At 39.0% G+C, this 16365-nt stretch overlaps 1 protein-coding gene across 1 annotated transcript; it reads left to right on the forward strand.

Moving 5' to 3' along the window:
• Positions 1-1614: 1614 nt before the first annotated feature.
• On the forward strand, positions 1615-15658 carry slc17a5 (solute carrier family 17 member 5). The gene is made up of 11 exons (XM_031315931.2): positions 1615-1886; positions 3380-3576; positions 4455-4688; positions 5011-5098; positions 5766-5852; positions 8296-8414; positions 9421-9582; positions 10434-10566; positions 10681-10828; positions 11146-11236; positions 13679-15658. Exons 1-11 carry the CDS (start codon positions 1808-1810, stop codon positions 13814-13816), a joined length of 1476 nt encoding a protein of 491 aa, XP_031171791.1. The 5' UTR covers positions 1615-1807; the 3' UTR covers positions 13817-15658.
• The last annotated feature ends 707 nt before the right edge of the window (positions 15659-16365 follow it).

Raw genomic sequence — 16365 nt, forward strand, 5'->3', positions numbered from 1 at the left:
GTTAGTCCAGTAGTTATCCAACCTGTCCTGGTAAGATTAGAATTGTATCACAAGTATATTTAAGCATACTGAAACATGAAGGTACTTCATGTAACTGTGTAGTGGTGTAGTTTCTTCATCATCGTCTTAACTGACAACTGTTGACCATTTAACACACTTACACCTACCTTTACTGTATTAGTGGGTGTTTATCAATGGAGGTATTATGACTTTTCATATGTTGGTTGTAGCCTTGTAGCTTGTGTGTTTACAGTACTATTTACCCTTTCTCACTTGCAGTTTAATGCATATCATACTGCCTGTGGTAGCTCATTAGCTGGTAGCGTTTACCTTGTAGTTGCTGATCATATTTTGCACTGCATTTGTCTGAAAGCTAGAAGCTACTGGACAATGAGCTAATGTTGCATACATGCAGTAAACTACAAGCTAATGTAAACGGTTAGCTACTGCAATTCTCCTTACCGGTAAGTGTTATGACTACTGTACAAACATGAACTCCCACGAGTTTTTAATTTATTGACATGGGATAAATAAGACAAAACGACTATTGCTTACATTAAAGCCTATCGGTGTCGGTAACGTTACCTACCTTTGCACGTTGCGAGCAAAGTTCCTGACAGAATATTCTCCTCCTGCAAGCAGACTGACGCCGATTCACCAACAGCACAGTTCATAGTTCCACATCCATTTCGTCCAGTGTTTTGAAATGAGAAACGGCTAGTCCGTCTGTTAAAAGCATAGACAGTGAGGCACTTTTATTTTTTCACCTCTCCTTCCTGTCAAAAGACAGACAGTGCGTCTGTCCAATCAGGAGGGTCCGTCCTCTACTAGATAGGCCCTACCTTTTCCGGTAGAAGTTAATGCCGTTGTGTTTTGTGATTTGTTGAAGTGTTTTCATATTTGCTGTCGTGTTTTCCTATTTGCCGTCGTGTTTTCATATTTGCTGTCTTGTTTTCATATTTGCTGTCGTGTTTTCATATTTGCCGTCGTGTTTTCATATTTGCCGTCGTGTTTTCCTATTTGCTGTCGTGTTTTCATATTTGCTGTCGTGTTTTCATATTTGCTGTCGTGTTTTCCTATTTGCTGTCGTGTTTTCTTATTTGCCGTTTTGTTTTCATATTTGCTGTTGTGTTTTCATTTTTTCTGTTGTGTTTTCCTATTTGCCATTGTGTTTTATGATTTGTTGTTGCGTTTCTCTAATTGCTGTGGTGATTTGCACTTCAGGGCCACCGTAGATTTCTCCTTATTTTGTTTTGTGGTTCAAACGAAAAAACAAACTATCAAAACGTTTGTATGGACATTGGAAAAACGAGAAAACGGAGCTCATATTTTGGTTTTTCCGTTTTTGGTTTGAAACCAAAAACGAAACATCGACCCGTTTTTTCGTTTTTTCATTTTTGATTTAAAACGAAAAACGGATTATACTTTAGTACCCTGACCGTTTTTGCTAAATTTCCACGGTAAATCCTAAATTAGATCTGCTAGAATGGTCGACATAGTTAGGTTTAGGCATGAGGAGTGGAGATTGGTTAGGGTTAGGGTAAGAATACCAGGGTAAGCCAATCAGAGGCAGAATAAGGCGGGCCACGAGGCACGTACTTTGACGTCGACACTTCCAGCGGATCCGATCTAGTATCTTCCGGTCCGGTGACTCACGTAACGGTAGTTGAGCTCGAGCTCAGCTGACTGAAGACTCCAGTGAAGTTAGCTCAGCTTCCTGCTGCCTTTGATGCTGTTGTTGTTGTTGTTGTTGCTGCTGTTAGGATAGTCTGTGATGCAGTAGACCCAGTTTACCTTTGACTGGAAAATGGAGCGGGGCGAGTCGGACACGGAGGGGGACGATACACCGCTGCTTCACCGAGGAAACGAAGAAAAAGTCCAGAGAGGTTAAACAAAAATATCACCAGCTAACATTAGCTAGCTAACAATGAGGTTGCCCGTAGGCGAGGTTCATTTCGGGTAACATATGTCTTAAAGCCGGGCTGTTTTTCGAAGTTTTATCGGGAAAAGGCCAGGAAAAGCAACGTCCCTTTAACTTAGCTATGCTTCTATAATTTAGTTAGCCTTTTGGCATCTTTACTTAGCGAGGAGACATTAATGATAAAATGAACACCTGCCTATGCACCTATGTAATCTAATATTCTAAAACGCCTAAAAATACCCAAGAGATCGAGATTGATCTGACTATAGTGTAACATAAAATCCAGCATTACGGTAGTAGCGTCACTAACATTGTTATTATTTCAGGGGCGTTGTATTTTATTACAGTAGTGTACAGGAGTTATTGTGTCCAAATGTTTACATTTATCACAACTATCAGCTAACGTTAATTTATTTACAGAAAGCTTTTGTTGCAGGGTGCATGATTCTGGCACCCAAGGTACATCTGAACAAAAAAAGGCTTTCAATGCATTCTCCACACCCATCCTGTGCCTTTGTACACATGCTGACATTTTAATTAGCCACGAGTCACGAGTTTAGGGACATCTGCCCTGAGCTCACGTCTTAAGACAAATCTACTGTTTAAGGTTACATATTAACTATGTCATGTTTTCAGACGTAGATAGTTCAATGAAAATACCAGTGTAAAAGTCATGCAAAGTCTGGATATGATAGCTCTAGTAGCGCTGAGAAACAGCATATCATTGTATAAGAGTGTAATGTTTGCCTTGTTAAAACAAATTATTTTCAAATGTTTTCTGTGTAGGCATGGACCTGCCAGAAAAGGACACTAAAGTTTAATGTGCTAAAGTGCCATTGTCTGCTATATAAAGACTGAGAGAGTAGGTGCTTTCCTGTTTTTAAATGAGCAATATAGTAGCAGTGGTTAACATAATGACATATACAAATTGTTGCAGCTTATGCACAATCCAGAGACTAATTGTACAGCAAAGTTTATAATGGAAAAACAATTTACTATGTCCTTTAATTGGCTGCAGATTAGAATGAGTAAGCAATCTGAAGATACAACTTTTGGCTCTAGGAACATGTGATGGTCTTTTACTTTGGCATTTTCTAAATGATTAATTCAATCGAGAACATTGTAGAGTTATGGAGTCATAGTTTCAGCCCAATATAAATTAGCCTTGATGGGTTATATTCATTGAATAAACAAGCAAAAAAAGTGCAAGAGCAAACATTTCTAAAACGCTACAGATCCATTTTGAGTTTAAAGATAAACATTTCCATGTTTTTTTCTGTATGTCTGGTCTGTATAGTGACAGAATAACTATACTCATGCAAGGACACTCACCTCTAAGAATATTACCTAATACATTTTCCATATTGTTTAATGGATCTGGTAACTACAGCACACATTAAGTATCACCTGCTAAACAGGTCTCATTATTGTTATTTCTGTCTCTCGCTTACCCTGTAGCCCCAGCATGTTGTTCATCGCGCTATGGCCTGGCGCTGCTCTCCTCTTTTGGCTTCTTTGTGGTCTACTCCTTGCGGGTGAACCTCAGTGTGGCCATGGTGGATATGCTTAACAACACCCACCAATCCGACACCAACCACAGCAGCTCAGTGTGTCCTGCTCATGCCAACCCTGCACGGCCCAAACACAACCACACGGTGAGAGCCAGAACGTGGCCGCAACTTAGAAAGACTAATGATGAAAACTGGTTGAACTGTTCCATGGTACGGTGTAATCCCACATAAGAGCCTTTTTCTTGATAAATTAAGTCAATTTTACAAAGTATCAACAATGCCAGTTGAATTTTTGTGCCACTGTATAACTGCATTTGCTGCCTGAAAAGACTTAGAAAGAATTAAATTAATTCCAACTACAAACAGAAAGTAAGTGCCAACTACCACATTCAGTTAGTCATTTCACTCCTCCTTGTGTGTTCCAACACACCAGTACTCACTCCAGATGGCAAACTCTTGTTGGCGGGCTTCAAAATGCGCCCTTGGAAAAACAATGGTTAGTAAAGAAAGCCATGTATTAAGCTGTATTTTTCTACTGTCCATTGAAAAAACCTAAACATGCAAGGATTATGTGAATCAGGAGACCATAGTTGAAATCTGATATTCAGCAGTTTGTCTTGGAAAAAATGAATCAGGGGCAAACAGTATTCTGGGCTGATAAACACATGTAGCTATTTCTATGAGTTTTTCATCTGGAATGACATGGCAACATCAGAAATCCTAATTACAGTGTGTTAAGTGGGCCACTATGCTTAGAAAAAGTCCCAGTTTACTGGAATATGATCTTCAGTGGAAGACTTCAGGGGTTTCAAAAAAGATGAAAAGAGAAACAAAGGAGAGAAAGCATCAAACAGATTCAACAAATACACAGATTGACTAATTAAAGCACATACACATGTACACACAAGCATTGGTATATTCAAACAACCAGGAACACTGTATTTTCCATTCTTCAGTATGGCTTCATACTATTTGACCTAGCTTATTTCCTAATATAATTCTTTTAACTCTTCCCCTGACAGGCCAGTGTATACGACTGGGACTCTAAGACACAGGGCTGGATCCTGGGCTCCTTCTTCTACGGCTACATCCTGACACAGATCCCTGGGGGCTACCTGTCTGGCCGCTTTGGACCCAAGTGGCTGATGGGCTTTGGAATCCTGGGAACTGTAGTTTTTACGCTGCTCACCCCTGTGGCTGCTGACCTGGGTGCAAGCTACCTCATCGCTGTCAGGGTGCTGGAAGGGATAGGAGAGGTAGGTTGTTTAATTCTGACACGAAGACGGGGGGACACCGAAAGTAGAGTTGAAAGGATTTGTTGAAGCCGGTTGTTTGTACCATAAGCATCAGCTGCACGGCATTCAAATATAAAATGTGCCTTATGTGCCTATTAAATCTCTGAGCACCCATAATCAGTGTGTTCTACAGTGTTAAAAAATTTTTTTTTAATAGATTTATAGACACAGACAGCCCAACAAACTAACAGAGATGGTTTGCATGGATAGATACGTGGATAATTGATTGTTCTTGAGGGATTTAGTGCACTCCTGTTGATGTTCTTGTTATGTTTGTCTTCAGGGAGTAACATTCCCTGCAATGTACACTATGTGGGCAGCGTGGGCCCCACCCCTGGAGAGGAGCCGACTGCTCACAATTTCCTACATTGGTAAGACACTTGGACACAATGGGTACAATGTCAACACAAAGAAAAATGTTTGACAAACAGATTAGCCAACAGCAGTGTTGGGTGTAACGCGTACAAGTCGATACAGACATTACATAGTATACACTAACACCGTGTAACGCCGACCTGCTGATGTGCATTCAACCCACGCTGGACTCGTTCATAATGAATCAGCCGTCACTCTGTGAGTAAAGAATCCAGTCTGCAGTGGAGTTCAGACACTTCACTGATAAACCATAGATTGACTTTATGGTCAAGGATAGTTTTTGTATAATTAACTTCAGTCTCTGCCAGAGACGCCTGCTTTTAAAAGTAATGTAAAAGTAACGAGTAAAGTAAAAAGTTACTTTCCATAGGGGGTAACTAATTAAAGTAACAGATTACTTTTTTAAAAAGTAACGAGCAAACACTACTTTTTAAAAGTAACTTCCCCAACACTGGCCAACAGTGAAAAATAATTGCTAATTGCATCCCTAAATGTAGGCACTGTGTGAAACTTTCTCTGATATATCAGTCTCAACCTAACCATGTGTACTTAAGAGGTTGGCATCATCTGTCACATAATCATGCTCTCATCATTCAGTAGTTACACTATATGCATTCAGGCAGCTGTGGGATACATATGTTTGTCTTTTCTCTTCCACCCCAGGAGCCCATCTGGGGACGGTAATATCTCTTCCTCTGTCTGGTGAAATTTGCTTCTACCTGGATTGGACCTATGTCTTCTATGTATTTGGTAATACATTTCCTCCTTACACTTATTCACCACAGTGCTTTTTTAAGCCTTAGACAAGCTGTTTCCAGTGTATGTTCCTTTGTTCCTCTCTGGTCTGTGGAAATGATGATTTAGCAAGTTAAAGAAGAAAATGTGCTCACAATGGAACCACTGCAGACGTATCACTTAATTTACTACTTGCTTTCCTGGGGATCTACTAATGTAGTCTCGCATTGCCAGACCTTCCTCCACAGTGCTGTGGAGGAGGGTCTGGCTAGTCCACACAGCGTTCCCGGATGGGAGAAAAACGGCATTTCCTTAAACCAATCACAATTGTCTTGGGCAGACACAATGACGCTGCCTCTGCAAAATAGCCTCAGGAAGGAACTTGTTTTGGTGGAACATGTGTACGTTCAAAAGTTGTTTTAGTCGTGCAACAGAAAACTCAGATTGGACAGATAGTCTAGCTAGCTGTCTGGATTTACCCTACACAGATCTGAGGAGCAGTTAACCATAGTCCTCATAAATCAAAAGTTTAAAATGCCAACACAAAGGCAGTGGAAGGTTTAGGACATCCGGCCAAAAAAGAGGGACATCCGGCAGAATATCCGGCGGCACCTGAAAACAATTCCGGAAGTGGAACGTCGTCAGTATAGACTAGTTCTAATAGTAACACTATCTCTAAACTAGGGCTGAACGATTTTTGAAAATAATCTAATTGCGATTTTTTCCCCCAAATATTGCGATTCGATTATTTTTTTAAGCTCTTTGTCTTCTGTATTATTCAACAAAGACAAACAATAAATCATTTTATAGTATGAACAACACACAATTACACACTAGACAGTTAAATATAGTATATAGTGTATACACACACACACACACACACACACACGTATTTTTTTTACAGTGCACAGAGAGGAGCTGCCTCCAGCCCCTCCCCCTCGTGAAGTTGCGTGCTGCCGTGTGCATGACACAGAACGTTGCACTTGTTCAGAGAGGCTATCGTTGCGTTAGCTAGTTGCTGGTGTTCTTGCCGTGGGATTAACTGTACTAATAAAACTGTTGAAACACCGCGGCCACGCTGTTGTGAAAGCTCCCCGACCGTTATTAATCAGTCTGATTGTTACCCCTCTCAGTGGCAGCTCCTCCACTCATATCTTTATAACGGAGCTAAACGCTAATCAGAGCTAATCGTTGCCAACCGAGCCTTCAGTTCTGCGTGCCTGTATCCATTAATTGCATGTATGGACTCGAGCCAGAATAAAACCCTTCATTTTATTAAAATGGCTGTAAAAGTTTTAAACTACAACTCAGAGTTGTTTGAATGACAGAAATCAGCTCAAGGTACGGCGTAGCGTTATCGTGCTAGTTGATGCTTTCTCTGTGGAGTGCAGACTGATTTGCTCTTGCGAGTCACGTGAACAAATCGCGTTTTAACATATCGCGATATTATCGCAAATGCAATTAATCGTTCAGCCCTACTCTAAACCCCTGGACTGATGTTAGTGTCAAAAACCGAGGCAGTGTCAGCCAATTTGGCCGGGGCAAATGTCTTATGAATAGCCCCGGATATATATATATATATATATATAATAAAAGCCCCAGAATGGCACATGCAAATTAAGAAGAAAATAATTTTCCAACGCATTCGCAGTTCTTAATTTGTTTTTTTTTGTAGAACTGTAACTTTGTCCAGTTTATTTTTCCGAGGCAAATAGAACGGGCAGCTATGTGCGGTGTGATGTAGAGCAGCGTACAGCCACTTCCCTAAACTTTGTCTCATTCAGAGACCCAAACGGGGCTCTGTGTCTGTCAGAAGGTCTGAGATCTACCTTATCAGCAGAGCAATCACGTAATGCAGAGCAGACTATGGTGCAGGTAGATTATTTTCTGAAATATAGCGACTTTATTCTTGTAACTTTATTTTTCTCAAAATATCACGACTTCTCCAAATCTCAGTGAACACAGATGGGATGAGTTATATTTTGAATGTGCACAAAGTTTTAAACATGAGCAGAAATCTTGCTCAAACTTAACAATATTACAGTCCAGGGGTTTATTAATAAATTAAAATGAAAAATGTATCATTGAGGTGAATAATTGTCGTGCACATTTAAGGAGGTTACTTCCCCAACAAAAGACGCAAAAGAGGAGGGAAGAGTAAATGATGCCAAGGCTACATGTGTGCTGACTCAGAGTTTAGAAAAGTCGATCTAGAGGAGAATAAATAGTTGAAAGCAATACAGAATGCCTGAGAGCCTTACTGCAATATATTCTATTATGTCTTTATATTTGGATTGTAATCTATGTTTCCCTTTACATAAAGATATTTCCAGCGTATTGATTCAGAAAAAGGTAGAAATAGGTGCATAAAAATTCACCAGAATGCAGGAAATGAAGTGTTTAATGCTCAAAAATTTCTTGCTTGAAATTGCTCTGGCTTGCTTGTTTGTGTGTCCAGGCGCTGTTGGCCTGGTGTGGTTTTTCTTGTGGTCCTTTCTCGTCTTTGACAGTCCGAACACCCACCCACGGATATCCGAGCGGGAGAGACTCTACATCACCACCTCACTCAAGAATGAGGTAAGACTATACTATATGCTTTAAAAAAGTAAACAAGGTTTCATAGGCTCAGGGAAAGGTTTTTTCCTTATACCTTATATCACTGGTCTACTGTTGTTGGACATTGTTCCCATAGAGGAAGTCATTATCAGAAATTCCAAAAAGATGGTTTAGTGCAATTTCTCAAAAAAAAAAAAATATACAGACTAGTTATTGTATGAAATGTGGTGGAAATGAAATGTGATGGAAATGTTAGTTTATTGGACTGACATATTGTGACTTGCATTGCTAAAATAGATTTGATTAAAAAAACTATTTTCCTTTGGTGCTTGTTAGGTCCCACATTCAGTGTGTAACAACTAATATACACTCCATGAAAGAGACAAAGTAGAATGTTTAACATAGACTTAAAGGCAAAATAAAACACAGGTTTGTGAGTCCTTTACTTTTTAGAAGATGTAGCTGTTATAGCTATGTAATGGCAGATTATATCCCCAATTGCCATTTTGACATATGATGTACTGTTCTTCACTCTGTTACTGTTAAGACAGTAGCAGCAGAGTACTGGCAGTCATTTCCTGTCCAGTACAGTAATCAGATACTAATGTTACTTAATCTTAGTGTATTGCAGCATTTTATTCTCTTATCTGTCTTCCTCAGCTGTAAGGTCACACCACTCACCATGACTCTGCAGTTTTTAATGACATTCAGATGCTGCCTCGTGACTCTGGACACCTTTATGTCACTGAAGTATAACTGTTGGATTCTTACCAGCTTGTACCAGCCTGGTTATTTGCAGTGTTTAGAAACAGAAAATAACCAAGAACACAACATTAAGTAGGAAAACATATTGGCTTTTTTTGTGGCCATAAGGGGGAGCAAATAACACAAGAAATAAAATGACTGAACAACATATGGTCAAAAGATAATTGGAGATGTAGCCTGTATGATGTATCCGTTTTTAAGGGTGGATGCATTCATTAAAAATATCCTAATCAATCTGTTTGCTACTTCCTGTGTGTCCCAGCTGTCCACCTCAGCAGGCTACATCCCCTGGCGAGCCATACTGACGTCCATGCCGCTGTGGGCCATCGTCGTGGCTCACTTCTCCTACAACTGGACCTTCTACACCCTCCTCACCCTGCTGCCGACCTACATGAATGACGTACTGGGATTTAGCATACAGCAGGTAAGGTCAACATCACATACAGCCATTCATTCATTCATGCTCCGAGATGCTGGCAAACACTAACAGGAAGAGTTAGATAAGGGTCAAAAGGTGATCAAATCAAAAGACAGTGTTCCTAGCCATGCATCTTTTATTTTGTATTACATTTCTATTCAAAATTCAAGATAAATATAACACGTACATTTCAGTACAGGCAAGAAAACCACAAACAAAATCCTCAGCAAACTTCTTTCAAAATTACAGTATCTGATTTAACATGTTCAAAAAGTTTTTTCTGGTCCTTCCCCCACTCCTATTATTTCTACTTTAGTAAAATAATAAAACAATTAATTATTTACCTATTTATATGCATATACACATGCACATACATACATACTTTATATACACACATGCATACATACAAACATACATAAGTATTCACATTGTTTTTCCCAGCTATCCCATACCAGTGTCCATGTTTCATGTCTGTTAAATCAAACCGAACAATAACCCATCCAAACTCGACATAATACTGTATATAAGAATCAAGAACAATACAGTCAGTACACAATACGATCACCTCGAATCCTCTTCGTATCCATTCAATATATTAAATTCAAAAACTTCACTTAAGGTTAGTATCATAGCAAATCCAGAGCACCTTTAAGTCCAGGTATTGGGAAAACATTTGTCCTGTACATTAGTAACAATAATGTATGTAACCGAATAAACAAGGGAGATATATGGGTAAACCCAAATGGGAATTTTACAACACTCATCACAAAATGACTCTTTGGAATGCACTGAACACCGCAGACTATGTAACCATAAAAACATATTCATGTGCTATTGTCTCCTCTTGTCCACAATAGAATGGTATGCTGTCAGCTCTTCCTTACATTGGCTGTGCTGTGTTGGCTGTGCTGAGTGGTCAGCTTGCCGATTACCTGCGGGAAACCTGCCTCTACCCCACCGTCGTTGTCAGGAAGTCCTTCTCCATTGTTGGTATGAAATGACAATATCACTGCTGAATCATGGAGTCATAATTATACAGGCTCTTGACTTCTGAATACCCCATGTCTACTACTTCTGAAGACGGTTATTGCGTTGTTTGTGCAGGTATGATCGGGCCGGCGGTGTTCCTGCTGGCAGCAGGATTTATAGGCTGTAACTACACCTTGGCTGTGACCTTCCTCACCATCTCCTCGGCTCTGGGCGGAGTGTCGGCCTCTGGCTTTAACATCAACCACCTTGACATTGCTCCTTCGTAAGAATTACCTAGTTCTCTTATCAAAATAACCTCTTTACTGTAAACATAATAGTGATTTTCGGCTCATGATGCAAGAATACCAAACCTAAAGGCACATCACTTTTTTACGTCCATAAGAGAATTATTGCTCCCTGAAATTCCACAGTCAATCGTAATTGTGTAATCCTATATCACAATTTTAGCGTCCACATTTAGTTTTCAAAATCAGAATTTTGCAGTAATGCAATGTGTAATTTTTTGCCATAAGTGTTTAAGGGTTTAGTGGGTTAATAACTACTCAGGACTTTCAACCATTAATGTACTTATGTTTGTAGGTATGCTGGTATTCTCCTGGGAATCACCAACACTTTTGCCACCATTCCTGGCATGGTGGGACCAGTCATAGCAAGAGAACTCACCAAACAAGTAAGAAACTCATGTACAATCACACTTTATTAGGTGGTTGTAGACTTTGAGTCCTAAAATTTAACAGAGCAGTAACTGTTTTGTGTTTCAAAAGGTCGAGACTTGAGTCTAGATTTCATATAAACAATTACGACAACCTTAAACAGCTGCCCAGTTTCATGTCATGTCATGGTTTTTTAGTATTTAGTATGCTGCTGCTTGCATACTAAGGTCACTCCATGTGTCCTGACCTCCAGTGTCTGGACTAAACAGATAGTATTTTTACTTGATGCTTCATTTCCTATCTAATTGGTTTAGCAAAGCCCGTCTACGGAAAGCCGTTCCACTCCCTATTCAGCCCCATTGTACCTACTTTGGTTGCAGTTCCACCAGAGTTCCACTGGGGGTGATCACGGTCCAGTGCAAAATGAATGGGACCCTATGGAGCTAGACGGCTAAATTTGTCTCTTTCGCCTGATTGTCGTTGAGAAATCTCAGATTTGATTGTAGTTTTTGCAAGTTCAACATGGATTATAGGTCAAAAGTTGAATGAACGAGTACTTATGCCCTTTCGATTTGTTACAGGTTGAGTCGTTGTTGCCCATAACACGCTAGCATTCTGCTAATGAATGCTGATTGGTCAGTGAAGGACTGATTACGATCGGAGATCCCGTTTGACAGCATCCGAAGCAGAACCAGAATGCCAGATTGAATATTTCGGCGTGGTCTTTAAAACATTAGCAAACCTCTTTCTAGCATGTGTATTGACAGGGAGAGTCTAATCTGTCAGCTATGTTGTCGATGCCTCGAGAGAAAAAAGGAAGCGACTCAAAGCTTGCCGTAAAGCAGAATCTCTGGCCGTATATGTGTATGACGTCATTGACATTTTAAAAGGCTTTTTAGAACAAAAAAGCCACTTTAAAGGAATCTAACACGCAGCAATGTGTATTTTCTTAGCCTCCCCTTTCAAATGCAACATTCAAATTACTAGACAAAATTATATCCTGAGAAAAGTGGATTTTGAGGGGTATAGCTCCATAGAGTCCCATTCATTCTGCACTGGCCTGTGAGCCAGGAACTCTGGTGGAACTGCAACCAGTTCAGAAGCCGGAAGTAACGAGAGAGTGGAACTTCTTCCCATATTAGAAATTCTTTGGGTTTAGTCAGTACAGGATTAGCATGTTAACATTTGGCCACCAGGGAGCATCGACAGTCCTTTAGTCATACACAGTGTTTCTGTCTGGCTTGATGTAGTGCTGCACAATATATCGTTTTTTTTTGTTTTTATCGTCATCGCAATATCAGCTGGCGCAATATATGTCGCAAAAGGCTGTGACATATCGCGAAAGACACTGAGATTATTTTTTTGTTAGTTGAAAGAAAATATCAGTGGAAAACGGCACTTTAAAATGTAACTTTTTTAGTGGTGCCTTTTTATATTCAATTCAATGTTCAATTTGTTCAATAAAAGAATGTTGGAAATGATTTCCTTTCATCGGTTTTAAATTCAACAAGAAATGTGTTAAATAAACAGTGTGCTCAGTTCTGCTGCTTTCAGTATTCTGCTAAAATACTGAAAGCAGCAGCAGTTTATTTACCTTAAGTAATATCGTTATCACGATATTCAACACAATATTTTCCTCATATCGTGCAGCCCTAGCTTGATGATAGCCAATACATTAACCTTGTTACTTGTTTTATTATACATTTCTCTGTAAAGAGGATAAGGAGGCTATAGCGTAAAATGGGAAGACATGCAGTCACTGCTGTAGTACTACGCTGCTCTCTGAAAGAGCAGATTATAGATTTTGAACTCAGGCCAAAGCCACACAATTGAGAACAATCAGTTTATTAGTCAAATAATCAAACAGTCTTGTCATCCAGATCCTCAACAGTGGCATCTAGGGGACAATAAGTCTATAACCCAATCAGCCAATCACATCATCTTTTAAATTATTGAAACTGGTAACCTAAACTCAACGAAATATTGAACAAAGGTGATGATTTTGCAAATTAACATTTTGCTTTGTGGACATTCCAAATATGACTTAATTTGAACATTTCCACCATTGTAGTCAAATTTTTGTGATTGTAATTGTAATTTGTTTTCGGCAGTTAAACAGGTTTTCCTCTTTAAGATGAATTATTACCATTTTGTCATAAAAGAATGTTGATACTGTTGGAAGAGACTTGGAATGTTTTGAATATATGTTCAAACCAAACTTTCAGGCTTTCTTTTGCTAAACCAGGTCGTAACAAATTGTAAAATGTTGACCCTGTTGTATGACTATGAGGGCAACAGTAGTTAGTAGTAGTAGTTAGTGAATAGCATTAGCATGTGTAAATGTTTCACAGAATTCACCAGTGGTTGAGTTAAATCACTAGTGACACACTAGTCCATTGAGGGCCAAAGCCTTATTTTTATTTTGATACTCATTATCAACTGTGCTGATTGTCCTTTAGAACACCATAGAAGAATGGCAGACTGTTTTCTACATCGCTGCTGCCATCAACCTGTTTGGAGCTGCGTTCTACACTCTGTTTGGTCGAGGAACGGTGCAGCCCTGGGCCGTCCACACATCCTTCTCTCATGGAGACTAAGGCAGAAGACGAGTGCCGGACTCGTCAATTTGATGATTCTGATTTGACAGATAGATGGGTCACAATCACGGGCGTAATCAACGGTAATCAGCGAGAGATGTGTTCCAGCTGTGCTTATAATTCTTGAAGCACAGCTAACTAACAGTGAGTAACAGCCATACAGTAATAGCCTCAAGGATGTTCTTTACTGTGACTGTGGGTGTTGACAGATAGTCACAACAATGAACAAAGAAGTTTGCAATTTAAGTAAAGTGAATATTTTTTGGAGGCAGTTATTATTTAGCAGAGAAAACAATCACATTATGCATCTCCAAGAAGTGACAGAAGAGGCTGTTATTTTGAAGAAAAGCACTCTTGTCACCAACTTAAAAAGGTAATGTAGCCAGTTAATTAGATAGCTACAGGTTATCTAGACCTTGTTGATTGTCAAACATTATGAACACCGTGATAAATAAGCTATGAAAGACAAATTTTACCAATGTCGTTCATTTTTGGTGTTCCGGTTTGCCAGTTAGCCAACTTGCTAGGCTCAATTGTTATATCTGCATCCAGACCACTTTGCTTTAAAATATTTTTTTTTTTACCCAAGAACGCCACAGTAAACCCTTCAGAGATTTATTGCCATAGTAATCGTCTACGCTCTTAAGAAGGGTGTTTTCTTTCGCTTGTGTATGGAAAGTTTGGGATAACACAAAATATGCTACTTTGCGACCCATAACTAAGTGCCAATATGTGTTGTTTTTAGGTGTTAAAATGGTTTGCCCAAAAAATAGCATGTAACAAGGGACATGTCATCCCGAACTAGACGCACACATTCGATAACGTCTTTTTTAAGAGTGACTGCACAGCACGCACAAAAACTTGTTTGCCTTATAGTGAAGCCTCCTTAAAATTATTTCTTTGTCTTTGCAAATGGACCATTGTTTTGTATTTACTTGTTATATGGTGCCGTTAAGGGATTTTATGTGCACAATATGTGTTGTCTTTTTTTAAGGATACAGTATGTCCACCAGGCACCTCTTTTTTGTTTTGTTTATGTAGCATATGGAAAGCACGGGTTGTTATATCTTTGAATCTGTAACACTAAGAAGATGTTAAGCGGTTGGTGCTCATGGCACCTTTCTGATGAAGGGTAAGAAAAAATGCTTTAAAGAGGTTTCTGGTGGACCTTACTTTACTCACAGGATTTGCACTTTGTGTCAATTCTCAGGTATCTTATGTCTTACAAGGATCGAAAAGGATATTTGTTTACTTTTTACAGATTGATTGATCTACCACAACCGTCAACTGAATTAGATCCCATTTTAGAATTCTTTCCAATAGCACAGTTTACAACTCAAAATATGGCTGGTCATAATTCTCTTATCAACTTTTCATCATTATGACCAGCTGATTAAATATAATTGTTCCCATAATGTTTGCACTGTATCAGGTCACCTGTAATACTGGGTATGGTATGTACCTTGCCCCTTTACATAGAGGGGCAAATCAGAATCAAGCCACAAGGAAAACGTGTAGTCATGGTTTTAATTTATGTCAACAAGTAGCATCAGCATCCCAATTTAAGATGCAATGCCTTATTACATTAGCTTAAACAGGGTCAGACAATTCAGGACTGTAGACTCATTGTTCTCATAAAGGAATCATTTTGTTACTGCTCTTTATTATTTAATTTTAAGTGTCTATATACAACGTATAAAGGGACCTTTGTATGTGTGTAAATGTATACACACTGTACTGAGTAGTCATTGTAAACTTTCAACCTGGAAACATTCCAGAAATGTATCATAAATCACTGTCATGTATTGTAAATACTTCATCATATACAGATATGCTCTAATCAGATATTGTGTTGGGTTCTTATTTCATTATCTAACCACTGTTCCACCCACATCATCACATACCCTTCACCATACCTAGAGATTGGCATGGGCTACTTTCCATGAAATCATCTCTCAATGCAAATCAAACCAGCTATTAGGCTAACTGAAATAGAACCATGCCAGTCTCTAGGTATGGTGAAGGGGATGTGATGATGTGGGGCTACTTTAATTCCAAAGGCCAAGGGAACTTTATCAGGATGCATAGTATCCTGGATCCATGAAATAACTGGCCTTTAAAAATAAAAATCTGCCTGCCTCTATGGGAATTTAACATAGGGGTGTACTTACCGATGCCCCATGTATTTTAAGGAAGAACATTTATTATAATTAATAATAATTAATTATAATAAATAATAAATAAATAATAATTATATATTTACGATACATTATTCATTCACAAAGAAAATTGGTGTCCTTAAAGGTTGGATTTTCTCCTATTTTTTTTAATTAAGGCATTAAGATCAATTTACAAAAGATGATTTTTTTTTATTCCTCTTTTTAGTCAACTTTAGCATGGGTTCATAAACTTATGAGCACCACTGTATCCCTAAAAAGTGTATCATGATTAGAAATTTCATAACTACACTATGTTTACCTGGAGATTTCTCTCCCTGCATCTTGTGATAATTAGCAGACCCACGCACTGGAAAGAAGTTAAGAGAATGG

This window comes from Sander lucioperca, chromosome 15 (genome assembly GCF_008315115.2).
Source record: "Sander lucioperca isolate FBNREF2018 chromosome 15, SLUC_FBN_1.2, whole genome shotgun sequence".
In the NCBI taxonomy this organism is placed as follows: Eukaryota; Metazoa; Chordata; class Actinopteri; order Perciformes; family Percidae; genus Sander; species Sander lucioperca.

Bases quoted from the DNA above. Each gene is read 5' to 3' on its own strand.
- slc17a5 (XM_031315931.2), top strand. From the start codon at position 1,808: ATGGAGCGGGGCGAGTCGGACACGGAGGGGGACGATACACCGCTGCTT. The intron at 5,099-5,765 runs GTAAGACACTTG...CTTCCACCCCAG, and splicing joins GCTCACAATTTCCTACATTG to GAGCCCATCTGGGGACGGTA. The intron at 5,853-8,295 runs GTAATACATTTC...TTGTGTGTCCAG, and splicing joins CTATGTCTTCTATGTATTTG to GCGCTGTTGGCCTGGTGTGG.